Source organism: Rana temporaria, chromosome 4 (assembly GCF_905171775.1).
Source record: "Rana temporaria chromosome 4, aRanTem1.1, whole genome shotgun sequence".
NCBI classification, from domain to species: Eukaryota; Metazoa; Chordata; class Amphibia; order Anura; family Ranidae; genus Rana; species Rana temporaria.
The window spans coordinates 395,961,491-395,980,945 of NC_053492.1; the positions used below are offsets into that span (position 1 = coordinate 395,961,491).

The 19,455-nt window shown below is 45.6% G+C and overlaps 1 protein-coding gene across 1 annotated transcript in view; it reads left to right on the forward strand.

Moving 5' to 3' along the window:
• The first annotated feature begins 19,015 nt into the window (after nt 1-19,015).
• The window catches only part of PNPT1 (polyribonucleotide nucleotidyltransferase 1), a 94,287-nt gene continuing 93,847 nt past the window's right edge, over nt 19,016-19,455 (forward strand). Inside the window, exon 1 of the mRNA XM_040351158.1 lies at nt 19,016-19,220. Coding sequence (XP_040207092.1) covers nt 19,051-19,220 — 170 coding nt within the window. The 5' untranslated portion in view covers nt 19,016-19,050. The remainder of the gene's footprint in view (nt 19,221-19,455) is intronic.

The window sequence follows — 19,455 nt, forward strand, 5'->3', positions numbered from 1 at the left end:
TGCTAACTTTCCCTGGTGAGATATTTACCTTTCTAAGTCAACATGGCTGAGATTCCCATGGTTTCTTGGAATACAAAGGAGTTACTCCTCTTAAACAAACCAAGGTCAATTTGGTTTTTAGACAAGTACTAGCCTGCAATTTGTGGCCTACAAGAAACCAAACTCACAAAAGACACTTTGAGCTGCCTAAGATATTACTGGCTGGGCCATGCTTATCATTCCACTCACACCTCTTACTCACGAAGTATGAGCGTTCTGATACACAGGTCTATCGTTGTTCACAAATTTGCCTCTGTTGTGTATACTACGGTAAGATATGTTGTTCTACACTGTAGAATTTATGGGTTTACCTGTATATTAGCTATAAATTATATACACACTCCTTTTTATATGACAGTACTACGACAGCTTCTCCTCTTTATGCTGGGTAAGCCCAATTTACCGTTGCTATAAAAGGGTGAACTTAAATGTTATATCTGTCTTCAACTGGATAAACATCCCCCAGTTCTTGTAGGCTCCTAATATAAAGGAACTGCCCTGTCCAGATTTTTACCAGAGGTTGGCTGGATTAATATTTAGAAAAGTAGACAACCTGGTGAACGTAAGTCCCCCTTTTTTTTTAAAGACCTTTATGACTCTTTCCAGAATAGACTTATGCTTGTGCCCCCCCAGCCTTCTCTATGTGCTTAGAGGCATTTCCAATCACTCTCCTATGGTTTCATGAATTATTGCTAGGTCCCATGTTAGAAATACAAAAATCACAGTCTCTTCCAGCGCTAATAGGTCTTCTAAGGTGTGACGTAACAGATATCAGATAAAATGGTGGTGTAAGAGGAATATATGGTATCCCAAAGCTAGGGGGATGCTGCCTTCCTCAGATGAAGTAATCCGAAAGGAACTACAAGAAAAACATAAATGTAAGGCCCCGTACAGACGACCGAACATGTCTGCTTAAACTGGTCCACGGACCAGTTTCAGCAGACATGTTCGGTCGTCTGTACAGCCGAGCGGACAGGATTCCAGCTTACATTTGCCCGCATTGGCCTTTTTCGAGCGGGCAAGTATTTCTAAACTTGTTTAGAAACATGCCCGCTGGAATCCTGTCCGTCGGACATGTTCGGTCGTCTGTACAGACCTACCATACATGTCCGAGCGGCCGCCATCCCTTGCATGCGTCGAATGACTTCGACGCATGCGTGGAAGTATTGAACTGCCAGGGCCGCGCACGTCGCCGTGTCATCGTCGCAGCGACGGCGCGGCCTCGTTGCCGCGTATCAAGTACGCGTGGATTTCTGTATGATGGTGTGTACAGCCATCATACAGAAATCTCCGGGCAGACATGTACGCTGAAAACGGTCCGGCGGACCGTTTTCATCGTACATGTTTGCCCGTCTGTACGAGGCCTTTGATGTGCACACCTAGTGCATTACCAGAGATAATTTAATAATAAAAATAGCTCTGAGGAAGGGAGTGCACCCCAAAACGCGTTAGCTGTACCATTCTGTGCATGTCGATGCACTGTGTTTATGGCCTTTTGTCAGTTGTATTTTGTGAGTACCCGCTTTTATATAAAACATTTTTATTATTAAATTATCTCTGGTAATGCACTAGGTGTGCGCGCCTTCCATTTCTGTTTTTCTTGGAGGACCCATGTTAGCCTAACAAGGGCTCAAGGTAAATTGAATGCATTTTGACAAAAAAAATCCTGATCTTGCCTCCATTGATGAGCGTATCATAGAATATTTTGCTATCCATGCACAATATAAAGAACCCTTGAAATGCTGGGAGGTCTTTGCAGGATTTTTAAGGGGTATTTTTATTTCAAAATCATGGCATTCAAGAATACACCAGTGGACAAAACTTCAAATTGACTCTTTAGATACAATCTCCTGAGCAGAAATATATATCTAATTCATCAGACCGCACCAAGGAGGCTTGGCTTTCCATTGCCCTTGTATCTGAGGTATAACAGGTAGCTGTTGTGCAAGGACAGAAGCTGGCTGCTGCTTTAGCTGGCCAGATAGCTTATAAGAAATAAAATAGTGGGCATTCATGCTGCTGGGACCCTAGGCACCAAGTAAAAAACACAGAGCACATGCCCTAGGTGTCTAGTGCTAGTAAAGCCCATGGGTAAAATGAACAGGCAAAATGGGAGCACTCAGAATCTGGTGGAGCTGTGCATGTTAGCCGATATGCTTCTAATTTCAGCTTGTTCAATAGGCTTTGACAATAAAACCTTGAAGCTGAAGTTTTCTATTTAGAGCTGCACCAGATTTTACACGCTCCGGATTTAGTAAATCTTCCTCTATAAGACTTCAGACGAAGTGAAGACTATGCAGGGGATATATCAGACCTATAAGCTCACAATCAGACACCAGAAACAATAACTGATTCTACAGACACCGAAGCAGTAACTTCAGAAAACACTAACGTACTGATTGCAGGAACAATAACTTGGTTTTTTATTTTTTAATTATTTTTATTAGAAATTTTAACTGTGAAGGTACAAAACAAGGCCATTGGGGCATATCCTGACCAATTGAACTTGGTTTTTAAACATACACCAGTTACTAAAAATACTAAATCCTTTTCTGAATATTGTCTCAGTTGCATGCCATTTTCTTTTGAAGGATATGTAACATGCTGGAAAGAATATTAGATGGCACCATAATATTTTATGTGTTCAATCAAAAAGCAGACCCAAAGTCTAGAAGTAAACATAGCACAGTCCCATTTGTGGCTCAACAAGAAAGCCATCAGTCTTACATGATGAGTTTTATGAGATTGTAATCAGCCTTCCACCAGCTAAGACCCCTTTCACACTTGTACGACTTCAAAATCGTGCGATTTTGCCACGATTTAACCACAATTTTGTGTGATTTTGCCGCGATTTTGGATCAGTGCTACTTTGCCACAACTTTGGCATTAACCAACGAAAACATACATTGTGTGAGGTAATTCCTTTTCCTGCCATAGTTGTTTCCAGTTCCTGTTTGCTTCCTGGTTGTTGTGGTGTGGTGTGTTGTGACAGAAAATGTTTGCTACTCAATATATTGCCACAGCAGTTGTCATTGCTGCTGCAGCAGTAGCAGTGCATGAGGAAGAAGAGGAGGAGAAGTGAAGGACAAGGACATCTCTTTTTTTGGGCTGTTTGGACCACATTGTTCCCGAGGGAATAACCAGGAAGTGAATGTGTGCTAGAAAAATGTGCTTGGGAGGGGCTACTATGTTGAAACGATTGGGTGGGACAAGGGTCAAAAAGCTGCTTGTGCTTACAAAGTCGTACTGAAATTGTACTGAAATTGTGTCTATATTATTCAGGTTTGCATGCTACTTGAGTGTTTAACATTGAGGTCTATGGACATCAACTCGCATGGAAGTTGGACCAAAGTAGTGCAGGGACTACTTTGAAGTCGGCACAACTTAAAGTCCTGCCAATATGAATGGAAGTCATTGAAAATCATGGAGAATGACTTGTCATGCGATTTTGCAGACCGAAATCGTGGGAGAAGTCATATAAGTGTGAAAGGGGACTAATCTGTCCAATCGTTAAATTGGGACCTCCCCTGACAATCCATAACAGGAAATAAGGGTACATTTCCAAAAGGGGGATGCTAACAACAATAAACGATTAAAAAAAAGTATAACCCTTTCCATTCTCTCAAAGTAATAACTTTTGGCTGGAGTTCTACTTTAATGATAAAAAAAAATCTATTCTATATGCTCTTCCAAGTTGAGATTTGCGTATGCATTAAACTGTCATTTGGGTCCGCTGGCTCTTTAACACACCAGTGCCTCCAGCTGGCCTCTAACTGAGGATTATCTTTTAATAAGGCTACATCTGCAATGGGCTTCTATCACTGACCATGTGCAGGATTGCGAAAATCCCCCCAAAAGCTCAAGACATTTTAATCACAGATTTTAAAACCATTTGGTGCCAAATGAGAAAATTATAACAAAGTGAAGGAAACTTTTTTGTGGACAGCAAAGATTGCCCTTGTGTGACCCTGAATTTTGGTGACTCACAAGTCATAGTGTGAGAATGAACATTGCTGCCAGGATAAAGGAATTGTTGTGCGCTCACAACAAAATATTTATTTCTTGTTTTTAAGGGATATATACAGTAATTGTTTCATAATCAGTCGTTTCAGTAATACCCCTTGCTTATTAGGTTATTAAAGGGGAGTTCCACCCACAATTTCACTTTTTAAATATAAATACCCCTGTAATACACAAGCTTATTGTATTCTAGTAAAGTTAGTCTGTAAACTAAGGTCCGTTTTGTTAGGTTGTTACAGCATTTAGATAGTTTATAATCTAGAAATAGACCGTGGCCATCTTAAGTGTGGGCATCATGAAGCCAGACTGTATGACTTCCTGGATTTCAGCTTTGCATATCTCGCACATGCTCAGTGCACAAGCAATGTAATAGGTTTCAGTCAGGTTTGCAAGGACTACTGGGAAACATGATGCCTATCCCAGAAACCCTTGCAAATAGCCTAGGCTAATAAGGAGAAGGAAGTAATGAAGGACTACAAAATAAAGGTATTTACAAGCAACAAATTAAATAAAAATTGTCCATTCTGAACACTATGAGATTAGAGCATGCAGCACAGACAAACATAAAAAAATGGGTGGAACTCCACTTTAAGGTATATGCATTTAAAATGTATTAGAAGATATTTCACTCAGAATGGTTATCTAATGTTAGCTTTCGGTGTTGGGAGATGGTTCAGTACCATTGGACATGGAGATTCTAGTATAATCATCAAAAACAATTAGGAATCTGAAGATATGTTCGGGTTTCACCCTTATGATTTTAAACTGGATGGTCTGGTATTTACAACTGCTGTCTGGTTTTTTAACCACTTAAGCCCCAGACCATTTCGCTGGTCAAAGACCAGAGCACTTTTTGCGATTCGGCACTGCGTCGCTTTAACTGACAATTTTGGGGTCGTGCGACGTGGCTCCCAAATAAAATTGACGTAATTTTTTCCCCACAAATAGAGCTTTCTTTTAGTGGTATTTGATCACCTCTGTGGTTTTAATTTTTTGCGGTGTAAACAAAAATATGCGGCAATTTAAAAAAAAATGCAATAGGCTAAATTCAGGTAGGGGCGCGCATAGTTACGGCAGCGCAGCGTATAGTATTTACGCTACGCCGCCGCAACTTACAGGAGCAAGTGCAGTATTCACAAAGCACTTGCTCCGTAAGTTGCGGCGGCGTAGCGTAAATGGGGCCAGCGTAAGCGTGCGTAATTCAAATGTGGAAGGGGGGCGTGTTTTATGTAAATCTATGATGACCTGACGTGATTGACGTTTTGTACGAACGGCGCATGCGCCGTCCGTATACATATCCCAGTGTGCATTGCTCCCAAGTACGCCGCAACGACGTATTGGTTTCGACGTGAACGTAAATTACGTCCAGCCCTATTCGCAAACGACTTACGCAAACAATGTAAAAAATTCAGAAATCGAAGCGGGAACGACGTCCATACTTAACATTGCGTGCGCCTCATAGAAGCAGGAGCAACGTTACACCGAAAAAGTCTCACGCAAATGACGTAAAAAACTACCGTCGGGCCCACGTACGTTTGTGAATCGGCGTATCTAAGTAATTTGCATACTCTACGTCGAAAACGACGGAAGCGCCACCTAGCGGCCAGCGTGAGAATGCACCCTAAGATACGACGGCGTAAGAGAATTACGCCAGTCGGATCTTAGGCTAATGTCGGCGTATCTTGCTTTCTGAATACAGAAAGAAGATACGCTGGCGCAGCTTTGAATTTACGCCGCGTATCTATGGATACGCCGGCGTAATTCTTTGCTGATTCTGGCCCAATATCTTTTACTTTTTGCTCTATTAAATATCCCCAAAAAATATATGTAGCACTACCCCCGAAGGAGCTGCTGGTTTGTTTTGGGTGGCATGTTACCTCTATTTCCTCGCCATCTAGGCTATCAGATGAGAGTTGAGAAAAAGTTCAATGTCCACACTTTAGACTTCTTTTTCTTTGATTTATTTGCTGAACTTGGTAAAAGAATAAAAGAAGTAGTTGAAGAGGTGGAAGGGTAACGGGTAATAGGTTCAGGTGCACAACTTCTGTCCGGAAACACTCCTGCTTCCAGCAACACAGCTTTCGTCGCCACTCTAGCCAGAGTGGGTATTGCGCACCCGGATAGGCCTCTCTCACTAGCCTAGCGGCCAGGATGGCGCACGGAAATTGGTAAAGTCTCTGCCACAGACCTTCCCACGGATGGAGGTATGTTCGGTCCAAAATCCTCTCAACACAGGATTCAGCACCCGGATCTCTCCCGATTAACTTCTTGTAAACTTAGAACTGACAGACGACCATCATTCAGCCTTTCAGTAATGGTGCATACTTCGATGACGTTCAAAGCCTCTCCTGAGATACCAGCCTCGTGCTCGGTGCTCTCCAAGACAGGTTCTTCATCGAGTGGCTTCCTCCCTCCAGGACGGACAGCCCAGGACCACTCTGCAAACGTAGACCCAGTCTGACTACCGAGCCTACTTAGTAGATCACAACCCTGGACCAATGTGGTCCCGGAGCCAGGAACACATGAACATGCACCCCAGGCCAGGAGGGCCACTCACTGGGGGTGGTGGGACGACAGACCAGCGATCAACGACCCCGGTCCAATAGCGTCTGTCTCTTAAGTACTCCTCCCCAGCATGCACAGCGGGACGATCAACCCCCACTGATTGGCTGCCGAAGGGAAACACCCAAAACACCTTGACCTGACTGCTGCCACCCTTGGCCTGGGGTGGTAACGGCATCCCAGACAACAATAGTGGTCACTCACAGTACAGCCATGGCTGGAACAGAGGCCCAAAATTTGGAAAAAACATACGGTCTGAGTCAACTACAGTAACTGTGATGCCGTGTACACACGATCATTTTTCGGCATGAAAAAAAACGATGTGTTTCGGCATGTAGAAAAAATGACGTTTTTCCAACTTCATCATTAAAACGACATTGCCCACACACCATCGTTTTTAAAAAATGCTCTAGCAAAGCGCGGTGACGTACAACACATACGACGGCACTATAAAGGGGAAGTTCCATGCAGATGACACCACCCTTGGGGCTGATTTAGCTGATTCTGTGTTAGTAAAAGACGATTTGCGCTTTTCTGTCTGTTACAGCGTGATGAATGTGCTTACTCCATTATGAACGTTAGTTTTACCAGAACGAGCGCTCCCGTCTCATAACTTGCTTCTGATCATGCGCGGGTTTTTAACGTCGTTTTAGCCCACACACGATCATTTTTTACAACCCAAAAAACTACATAGTTTAAAACGTCGTTAAAAAATGCAGCTTGTTCGAAAAAAATTGTTGTTGTTTTTCAGAACCCAAAAAATGATGTGAAGCCCACACACGATCATTTTAAATGACATTTTTTAAAAACTATGTTTTTTTCATGCCGAAAAATGATCGTGTGTACGTGGCATCAGACTACCCTCTAAATTTAAAGCAGCGCCGGCTCTATATATAAAAACAGTCCTCAGTTTAGGCCGATACGTATTCTTCTACATATTTTTGGTAAAAAAATTGCAATAAGCAAACCAATCAATATATATTGATTGGTTTGCGCAAAAGTTATAGCATCTACAAAATAGGGCATAGAATTATGGCATTTTTATTATTATTTTGTTTTTCTAGTAATGGCGGCGATTTTTATTGTGACTGTGACTTTATGACGGACAAATCGGACACTTTTGACACATTTTTGGGACCATTGTCATTTTTACAGTAATCGGTGCTATACAAATGCACTGGTTACTGTGAAAATGACACTGGCAGTGAAGGGGTTAACCACTAAGTGGCGCTGAAGGGGTTAAGTGTGCCCTAGAGAGTGCTTCTAACTGTAGGGGGGATGGGCTGTGTGTGACACGACAGTGATCATCGCTTCAGATTACAGGAAGCTGTGATCACTGTCCTGTCACTAGGAAGACTGGGAAAATGCTTGTTTACATCAGCATTTCCCTGTTCTTCCTCACCGTGACACGATCGCGTCTGTAGCTGCTGACTTTTAATAAACAGACACTTACCTGTCCCAAGATCCAACGATGTGCTTACCCGAACCTTCACTTCTCTCCCTCTCCTCTCCCTGGCGCTGGCATTTTAATTGTGGGCACTCAGCTGTGGCAGTTTGCGGTTTCACAGCCAGGAGCACTATGCACATGCGTGAGTCGTGTTGCACCTGCTGAATGGTCCAGCAATCTTCTGGGACCTCTGACATGTCCCAGAAGATTGCAGCATGGGAGGGGGAGATGAGAACTTCTGCTTGGATGGCCTAGGCCTAGGCGATTTGGGTGCCTGTCAAAACTTGGTACCTAGCCCCCCCCCCCAAAATGACATACCAAATGTGGCAGGGGAGGGGGGGTAGATGTGCTTAAAGCGGAACTTCCACTTTTGGGTGGAGCTCTACTTTAAGGCAGTTGGAACAATATGGCAATCCTCAGACTTCTGCCTTCTCATACATATTATGCTCAGCTAGGGATACGCATATGTAGACAGGAGGAATGAGGATCAGACACTTGCTCTGTCTAAGAGGGGGACAAAAGCAATCAGAATAAATAAAACATTTTAAAAAAGCTGTTGTCCTGCAGGTGTTTGTTGCGGTCTATTCTGATACTTAGTAATTTTGCAGGAGAGGATTACACTTTCTAAATCAGCCAACTAGCACCATCTGCTGGCAGAATTTGTTTTGTAAATGAAGAATACTCTTATTTTATACTTTGTTTCCAATAAAACACAACATAAATTACTTAAAGCGGTTGTATAGTCCCAGAATTTTTATTTATTTTTTGTCACCTGTAAGGCAAAAGGCATAATGAGCTAGTATGCACCGCATACTAGCTCATTATGAAATACTTACCTTAGAACGAGGCATCGGTAACTTACCTGGTCCACGCCGAGGTAGCTGACATGTTGCCTCTGCGTGTCTTCCACTGAGTGGCTGGAGCCGCAAAGTCATCACTCCCACGCATGCACGCGGAAGACTTCTTTCCGGCAAGGTCCAGCGACTGCCGGGCCTTCAGCCGAAAATCCCCTGTGCGCATGTGCCGATGCAGTCAGCGGCTCATTGCGAGGGAAATATCTCCTTAACCGTAAAGGTTTAGGAGATATTTTATTTACCTACAGGTAAGCCTTGTTATAGGCTTACCTGTAGGTAAAAGTACAAAAAAAGACGATACAACCACTTTAATGCCTCTTCTCTTGGGAAATGCATCAACATCCCAAATATTAACTGAATCAGAAAACAACCACCAAAGGAAAATCTTTTGGGACTTTTTGGGTACTGTACATCTTATTTAGTGAACATTTATTTGGTAGGATTTATGTCTACCCTAAAAGGGCTCAAGTGCTACCCGACACCCCCTAAGAAAATATTAAAGCTATATAGGTAGATTCAGGTACCTGGGTGCAAACTTGCGGCGGCGTAGCTTAGCCTGTTTAGGCTACGCCGCCGTAAGTTATCTATGATTCTCAATGTACTTGCCTGCTAATATACGGCGGCGTAGCCTAAAGCGGGCGGGCGTAAGGGCGCCAAATTCAAATGTCTTGGAGGGGGGCATGTTTTATGGCAATGAGGCTTGACCTCACGTTTTTTTTTTTTTTTTTACTGCGCATGCGCCGGGCGACTACATTTTCCAGTGTGCATTGCGGCTAAGTACGCCGCACGGGCCTATTGATTTCGACGTGGACGTAAACTACGTAAATCCGGATTCGCGAACGACTTACGCAAACGATGTAAAAAAATGTAATCTCGCGGCGGGAACGGCGGCCATACTTTAACATTGTTATTCCACCCAATAGATGGAATAACTTTAGGCCTGCTAATGCCTTACGGAAACAGCGTAAATCGACTGCGGCGGCCGGGCGTACGTTCGTGAATTGGCGTATCAACTCATTTACATATTCTACGCCGACCGCAATGGAAGCGCCACCTAGCGGCCATTCAAAATATTGCAATCTACGATAGGACGGCGAAAGCCGTCCTATCTTAGATATGTTTAAGCGTATCTCTGTTTGAGCATACGCTTAAACATAAGTCGGCGTAGATTCTGAGTTAGGTCGACTTATCTACTGATAAGTTGGCCTAACTCTACCTGAATCTACCTAATATTTCGCTAAAAATACAATAAAACCATTTATTAGCAGACACAAATTCAACATAACTCACAGAATTCCTGCTAAATCCAAAAGATTAAAACAATAAAGTAAACTGTTAGCGCAAAAGACTAGTGCATAACAAATGGACAGAGGATAGATCTAAAAAACACAGGGCCAGATTCACATAGAACTGCGGCGGCCTAACGTATCGTAGATACGTTACACCGCCGCAAGTTTTCATCGCAAGTGCCTGATTCACCAAGCACTTGCATGAAAACTTACGCCGGCGGCCTCCGGCATAAGCCCGCGTAATTTAAAGGGGCGTGTGCCATTTAAATTAGGCGCGCTCCCGCGCCGGACCTACTGCGCATGCTCCGTTTTGAAATTCCTGCCGTGCTTTGCACGAAGTGACGTCATTTTTTCGAACGGCGACGTGCATAGCGTACTTTCGTATTCCCGGACGTCTTACGCAAGAAGAAAACATTTTTAAATTTCGACGCGGGAACGACGGCCATACTTTATACAGCACATACGTGTGCTGTGTAAAGTTAGGGCAGGTAAAACGACGACTAAAATTGCGACGGGACACTAGACTAGCGACGACGTACCGAACGCGAAAAACCGTCGTGGATCGCCGTAAAACCTCATTTGCATACCCGACGCTGGAATACGACGCAAACTCCACCCAGCGTCGGTCGCGGTATTGCATCCTAAGATCCGACAGTGTAAAACAATTACACCTGTCGGATCTAAGGGATATCTATGCGTACCTATGAATCAGTCGCATAGATACTCTGAGAGATACGACGGAGTATCTGAGATACTCCGTCGTATCTCTGCTGTGAATCTGGCCCTTTGTCACAGTTCTTTAGTCCATGTACTGGTATATGGTGATAACCAACCCTTTAAAGGGGGGGGGGGGGTGATAAGAGGATGGTAGGCGGCAGCTGTCCTCAGAGAAAGCCGGCTCTGTGAGGGGAAGACAGGGGAACAAAACAGGAAGCGCCACCTAAGTGCAACATGTCAGTCACAATTTATTTGGTTAAAAGGAAATGCACTTACAAACGTGTATTAAAAACAGGCTCACCTGTGTGAGTAATCGCGGTGCGGTCCGGTTTCAGGTGGATCCAGGCTCACGGGTAGGCAGGAAAGTGTTGTTATTCATCCTGTGGCCAGGAAGCCAGCCAGAACCAGCGTGGAACGCAGACGGTGACATCATCATCTGCGTTCCACGGTTCTGGCTGGCTTCCTGATGGCCACAGGATGAATAACACTTTCCTGCCTACCCGTGAGCCTGGATGCACCTGAAACCGGACCGCACCGCGATTACTACACACAGGTAAGCCTGTTTTTAATACACGTTTGTAAGTGCATTTCCTTTTAACCAAATAAATTGGGACTGACATATTGCACTTAGGTGGCGCTTCCTGTTTTGTTCCCCTGAAATCCAAAAGATTATACTGAGTTAACAAATAAAAATGAGATGAAAAAAATATACAGCTGGCCAGTTGGAGCCCTGGGATCAGAGAGACAGGGAAGGTGAGAAGGGAGTGAAACAAAGTTACAGAGGTAACAACCTCACCTAGCAGAGCTAAAATGGGAGGGAGGGGGGGCCCTTACAGGAAGAAGGATTAGTGAGGGACGACTGTCTCTTTCTCAGCAGATAAAAGATGGCAGCAGGGAGAGGGGGAGAGACCAGCTTTTAGCTGCTGGAGATTGGAGAATGAGATCTGTAATTGTTGTCCATCACTAATCCCCCTCCCTGTGTGGGCCCCCTGTGTGCTTGGGCCTCCTACAAGAGGACTGGTGCCCCCCCCCCCCTATCAGCAGCCCTGAAGATAGTTACTAGGGTTAGGTAAAGTTGGTTCTGTCTCACTGTGTCCAATGGAGCTGCAGTTCATTGTTAGGAAAATTTAGTTTTGGCTCACTGTAACCAGTGTGGCTTTGTTGATTGTTTTGGTCTGTTCTACGTTTCAGTAGTTGCAAGAGAAAGCTCTGGAATTTAACGGGCAAGAAGAGTCTAATCAGCAGCTAAATATTCATACAACCCTGGCCAATCCCTGGGAGGGTCACTATAATTAAATCCGGGACATATTTTGTTTTTACTAGTAATGGCAGTAAGCAGCGACTCTCTTCCCGTCGCCGCTGCCACCCGCCTCACAGCCTGTCAAGTCTTACTCTCCGGGCCCCAGGGCAAGAAGATAAGCAGGCAGGCGGCTGGCCAGGACTTGAGCCAAGGCAGAAGAACATGCGAGCGGAGTTGAATAAGCATGCACCCCGAAACTGAAGAAATATTCTCTCCGCTCCGACCAGCACATGATCATCAGAAAGGGGCTCAGATAATGGAAAAAAAATACACCCCCCTAAGCTAGCAAGAGCGGCGGAGTGGGGGGTGTGCAATTCAAAAATGTTATTCTGCACTGACTGTCTTTGAAATTGCCCCAGCCCCTGTTCAAATCCAATCCGGGGACAAAACCAGGCATAGACTTGGTCCGGGGATAGTGTCCTCAATCCAGGGCTGTCCCCGGAAACTGGGGATGTCTGGTCACCCTACCCTACCCATCCTGCTATGTGCCTACGTGGTGCCAAGGCCTCAGGTATGTATGTCCCTTTTTCATCCGCACACGGATGGATGAAAAAGCGGACATACGGTCCGCAGGTGTGAAATGGGCCTTAAGCACACTGCTGTCTTCAGGGAGACTGGCAAATGTATGTAGGCATAGGACACGCCCCTGCCATACCCTTTTAAAGGAGAATTAACCAAACAAAAAGGCCAATTAACCACTTCCATACCGCGCCTATTCTGGCACTTCTCTCCTTCATGTAAAAATATTTGTTTTTTGTTAGAAAATTAATCAGAACTCCCAAACATTATATATATATATATATATATATATATATATATATATATATATATATATATATATATGTATATATATAATTTTTTTTTTTGCACAAACCCTAGGGAATAAAGTGGCGGTCATTGCAACTTTTTATCTTGCACAGTATTTGCGCAATAATTTTTCAAACACCTTTTTTTGGGGAAAAAAAAGGTTTCATGAATTATAAATTAACAAAATAGTAAAGTTAGCCCAATTTTTTTGTATAATGTGAAAGATGATGTTATGCCAAGTAAATAGATACCTAACTTGTCACGCTTTAAAATTGCGCACACTCATGGAATGGCGCCAAAGTTCGGTACTTAAAAATCTCCATAGGCGATGCTTTAACATACCAGTTTTTACAGAATACCAGTTACAGAGGAGGTCTAGTGCTAGAATTATTGCTCTTGCTCTAACGCATGCGGCAATACCTCACATGTGTGGTTTGAATGGTGTTTACATATGTGGGCGGGACTTAAGTGCTTTTTAATTTAATATTTTATTATACTTAATTTTTTCTATTTTTACACTTTTTTTTGCATTTTTTTTTTTGATCACTTTTATTCCTATTACAAGGAATGTAAACATCCCTTGTAATAGGAATAGTGTGTGACAGGTCCTCTTTATGGAGAGAGGTGGGGTCAATAAGACCCCACCTCTCTCCTCCAGGCTGGAAAGCAAGAGATTGTGAAAAAAAATCACAGATCTCATGCTTTAAGCCGCGATTGTGACTATGTTTACTTCCGGGTACCCGGGCGTGCCGTCATAACGTGGCGTCCGGGCCTCCCAAGGCCATAGAGATGACCGGTGACCATCTGTTAACCGGAAATCTCTATCCTCCCCATCCGGCTGCAGCCGATTTGTTCTCCGGGGCCTCCGATGTCACGGGAGAGCCCAGAGAAGCACCAGATGGCGGCGGGAGGGGGCCTATAAGTAAAATATTAAAAGCCAGCAGCTACAAATACTGCAGCTGCTGACTTTTAATATCAGCACACTTACCTGTCTTGAAGCCCAGCGCCGTCCGCAGCAGAGGACGAGCGGAGGGGGGGAGGGTTCTGATCAGCGGGAGTTCCACTTTAGGGTGGAGCTCCGCTTTAAATCCACAAAGGTTTTTTTTACCACTACTATTCTTTATATTGGCTTCTAAAATGTACAAATGAAGCAATTTAGAATATGGATGAAAGGTTTAGAACTGTAAAACTGTATAAATGTCACTGGTCCCAAAAATGTGTCAAAAGTGTCCGATCTGTCCGCCGCAATGTCACAATACCACTAAAAATTGCAGATCACCGCCATTACTAGTAAAAAAAAAAACGCCATAAAAATGCCATAAATCTTTCCCATAGTTTGTAGACGCTATAACTTTTGCACAAACCAATCAATATACGCTTATTGCGATTTTTTATACCAAAAAAATTTAGAATACGTATCGGCCTAAACTGATGAAGAAATTCGATTTTTTTCAAAATTAGGGGGATTTTTATTACAGCAAAAATTGACGCTTTTTTTTGTTTATAGCGCAAAAAAAATTTAATCAAAGACCACCAAAATAAAGCTCTATTTGTGGGGGAAAAAGGATGCACATTTTATTTGGGTACAGACAGGGCTGCTGTTAGAAATCACGGGGGCCCCCGTACAGCCTACCTGGCAGGACCCCCCCTCAAATATATATATATAAAAAATAAATTCACAATAAATATACTAAAATCTTTCTAAGCGGACACACAGATAACAGAGAAGCTGTGTGAATTAGCCCTTTTTAAAATAGTTTTCAACATTTTTGAACAAAAATATTTTATAATTTTTTTTTTAAATAAATAAATAATTTTATTTTACAATTTTTACAAATTATTTTTGTAGCGCTACCCCCGCAGGAGCAGCTGGTTGATTTGGGATCGGCCTGCTAAGTTACCCTGGCAGTGTCTAGGGGTGTAACTGTGAGAATAGCAACAGTGAGTGGAGGTCCAGACATCCAATAAAGAGTTTTCAACACTTTATTATCCAGGCCAAACACGGCCAACATCAACACAATTTAGGAAGGTCAAAGTTGAAGAAGGAAGAAAGAGAACCATGCGGTATCAGGCCTGGATATAGAATGGAGCAATCAACACTGCTCTACATAGAACTAATTTTTGTAACACATCGCCACTCTGCCTGGAGTGGGTAAAGTGCCCCCGGACAGACCCCTTTGATAGGCCTGGCAGCCGGAGCGTGACTCTGGATAATACTGGGAGGAACAGGTCTCTCACACAGACCTGTCTCGAGGACTTCTGCCACAGGCCAATTTCAATAGAGGACTTGGGTGAATAAGGAACGAGAGTCCTCCCAGTAGACTTTTCTGTAAATGGTCCCCGGATTACAGCAAGCATACCTGTCAGTGGTCCGGGCACCCGATCCCAGGCTGGGATTCTGTCAACAGGCCTTGGAACCCAGGGGAACGCTGAGGTCCCTTCTCTTATCAGGATGAGGATAAATGTTAAATGGAGTGGGGCATACTTGTCCGTAACTTCCCTTTTTTTTCAAATGAATACCCAACTATGCAGATTGCCTGATTATACACAGGGCCCGATGACGGGAGCATCAGCATCCCAAATGGGACAACTTGCCCCAGGCTGAAGGAACAGTGAGTCTAGCCAAACAAAAAAACAGTACACGATAGGCTCACCCGCTCCTCATGGCAAACATGGGCCACTGGATATGCCCTGAACAGGACGCTTCTTTTTCCTTCTTTTTCTCCCCGGGACCCGACATCCCCCGAAGCTCTGCTGCTCTGGGAATCGGGGCTCGAACAAATGATCAGGGAGGTCGCCACCGTCCGTCTGAGAACCCTCCGACCACAGATCAAGCTCCGAGGAATCCTCGGCCTCAGAAAGAAGGTAAACCCTGTCTCTGGCTGAAGCAATGACCTCGTCAGGCCGAATAAGCTTTCTCAGTCTGTCCCAGTTAATGGGTTGGATAGGTTTTCCTTCAGTGGACACGCATCGTACAGAGGCTGCGCCAACTGGGACGACCTCGCAGGTGGTCTTGGCCTGTATGCAGGCCGCACGGGTCACAAAATCACTTAACGATCCCCTCTCGCCCGACGGGCTTACCTCCTGGGGGCTAACAGTCCAGGCAGCCGGCAGAGGAACCTTTGTGAATGATCCGGCGGCACTCTCATCATCCAGGGCTTTTGGTGCTGCGTTCTCCTTAGCAGGAAAAACCTCCGGCCATGAGACCTCCACCTCCGCGGTAACGGCTCTGGAGGACCTGTCCACGCGATAGTCCCGCGGGGGTCCAGCCACTGGCATAGTGGAAAATAAGGGCGCCCGGAATCACTGGCATCAGGCAAAGGGCAAGAGGCGGACGGCCAACTCCTCACATCTGGGGCACCGGAGGCCCAACATCTCCATCCCCTCGGAGGACAGCAAGACAAACTGTCCCACCATGGACAGCCGAACACCCTTGTCCGTCACGGGTGCTCCAGTCTCCATAGGCTCAGGAAACAGCCTGGGAACAGTCACAGGGCGCCTTAGGGCAGCTGGGGTCTCCGAAGTTTCGGACATCTGTCCGGTAGCGATCTGTTCCGTTCAATGAAATTAGTGACCCTGCCCCCTTGGCGCAAAATTGGGTGTTTCTCCTCACCGTTTGGCGCGAAATTCTCTGCACGCCACATGCAGGGGAGGGTGGCTCCGTCCACTTGAAATGAACTTGTCCGGGCACGTTGCAGGCGCATGCTAGGCCACACACACGCCCAGGCTCAGCAATGCAAAGTTAACCCCCTTGCTGCCGGACAGTTCACAGTACGTAACACTGGACACTCTCCACCAAATAATCTCACTTTCTTGTTGCCAATGGTAACGGCCGAATCCCGGACGAGCCCCCACGTGTAGCGCTACCCCCGCAGGATCAGCTGGTTGATTTGGGATCGGCCTGCTAAGTTACCCTAGCAGTGTCTAGGGGTGTAACTGTGAGAATGGCAACAGTGAGTGGAGGTCCAGACATCCAATAAAGAGTTTTCAACACTTTATTATCCAGGCCAAACACGGCCAACATCAACACAATTTAGGAAGGTCAAAGTTGATGAAGGAAGAAAGAGAACCATGCGGTATCAGGCCTGGATATAGAATGGAGCAATCAACACTGCTCTACATAGAACTAATTTTTGTAACACATCGCCACTCTGCCTGGAGTGGGTAAAGTGCCCCCGGACAGACCCCTATGATAGGCCTGGCAGCCGGAGCGTGACTCTGGATAATACTGGGAGGAACAGGTCTCTCACACAGACCTGTCTCTAGGACCTCTGCCACAGGCCAATTTCAATAGAGGACTTGGGTGAATAAGGAAAGAGAGTCCTCCCAGTAGACTTTTCTGTAAATGGTCCCCGGATGACAGCAAGCATACCTGTCAGTGGTCCAGGCACCCGATCCCAGGCTGGGATTCTGTCAACAGGCCTTGGAACCCAGGGGAACGCTGAGGTCCCTTCTCTCATCAGGATGAGGTTCGCTGCAAAGTTCAGCTCTGGCCAGGTGGGCCACGCCGGCGGGGTCCATGGATGCGCGCACTCTGAAGGTGGGTACCGCACCTGGAACGGGGACCCCGCGAAAACTGTCTTAACACATGACCTCTGTCCAGATATACCCTCCCCCAGCATGCCTTGCGAGGGAAAACATCGTCTAATTGGCTGCTGGGAGAAGATCTGCTCTGCCAAAACTCCTCTGGCGCCATCTGCTGGCCAGGGGTGGCACTGCACCCCCTGACCACAGACTGACCCAGTGGACATTTCTAGAATGACAGATGTCCTGAATTTAAATAAACACTGAATGGGAGCAAGGTAACTCTCCCTTCCCCACTAACTTTAGGCGTAGTGCCCATGCTGAAAGCAAGGGGGCACTACATTTTTATACAATTTTCTATTTTTTTCACAAGGGATTAAAACAATACAGGGTTCATTTTATTTATTTTTTTTAACAGGACAAGGAAGCCAGCTGTTGCAGGTCTCTCCCTGCAACAGCTAAAAGTTGGCGGGAGGGTTTTCAGCTGCTGCCAAGAGCCGCACAGGGCATCCTGTAATTTCCCCTCCTTCCCTCTGGTGTTTGGGCCCCCCTGTGTGCCCGGGCCCCCTACGGGAGGACTGGTGGTCCCCCCCCTAATCAGTGGCCCTGGGTACAGAGTCGCACGACCGCGCAATTGCCAGTTAAAGCGACGCAGTGCCACATATTAAAAAGGGCTCTGGTCAGGAAGCTGGTAGAATCTTCCGTGGCTGAAGTGATTAAAGCGGGAGTTCACCCGAAAAACAATTTTTAACATTAGGTTGAGGCTCATTTTGTCAAGGGGAATCTGGTGTTTTTTTTTTTAATCAAAGCCGTACTTACTGTTTTATAGATAGATCTTCTCCGCCGCTTCCGGGTATGGTCTTCGGGACTGCGTGTTCCTATTTGATTGACAGGCTTCCGACGGTCGCATACATCGCGTTACGAGTAGCCGAAAGAAGCCGAACGTCGGTGCGGCTCTATACGGCGCCTGCGCACCGACGTTCGGCTACTTTCGGAAAATCGTGACGCGATGTATGCGACCGTCGGAAGCCTGTCGGAAGCCTGTCAATCAAATAGGAACGCCCAGTCCCGCAGCCCATACCCGGAAGCGGCGGAGAAGATCGCTCTCTAAAACGGTAAGTACTGCTTCGTTTTTAAAAAAACTACACGATTCCCCTTGACAAAATGAGCATGAATCTAATGTTAAAAATGTACTTTTCGGGTGAACCTCCACTTTCAGATCGATCCTTCATAGTCTCTGAATTTAGCAATGACAGCTGCCTGCACAGTTTAGCCTTTGTCTCTTTCACATCCATTGACAGATCGCCTCTCCTCCGCCCTCTAGCGGCTGTACGTGTTATTTTTGGTGGGCGGGGCTGCTCGTCGAGTAACCTCAGAGGCCCCTCCCACAAGTCCGAGAATCGAAACAGGAGCTTTCGTTCTGTGGGCGTGTTCACGCATGTGGCGGCTTAGCCAATAGGCGTCCGCGCTGCGTGCAGGGTGACAGGTGTCATGGCCGCCTCCTGGAGATGCCGATCCGAAGTAATGGCCGGGTTATTGTGGAGGACGTGGGGTGCAGCCAGCTGTGCGAACCGGCGATCGGCGCTGCTGTGGCCCCGGTCCCGTCTGGATTGCATCAGCCGAGCAGCCAGCGGCTCAGTGTGTGTGGATGTGGGGGAGAGGTAATATATGGAGGAGACACGTGGGGCTCAGGATCCTGATCAGGGGGCATGCTGCCCCTCCCCCTCCTTGTAATAACACACAGAGGGGGTCACTGGAACTAAAGGACAAACATTTATTTTAGTATTGGGTGGAGGGGAGAGGGATTAGATCCCCTGTCAGGTTTTATTGCTGTCTGTGCCCCTGTTAGGGGTCATCATCTCTATTTCTGTTGTTTACCATTATCATTCACAGTGA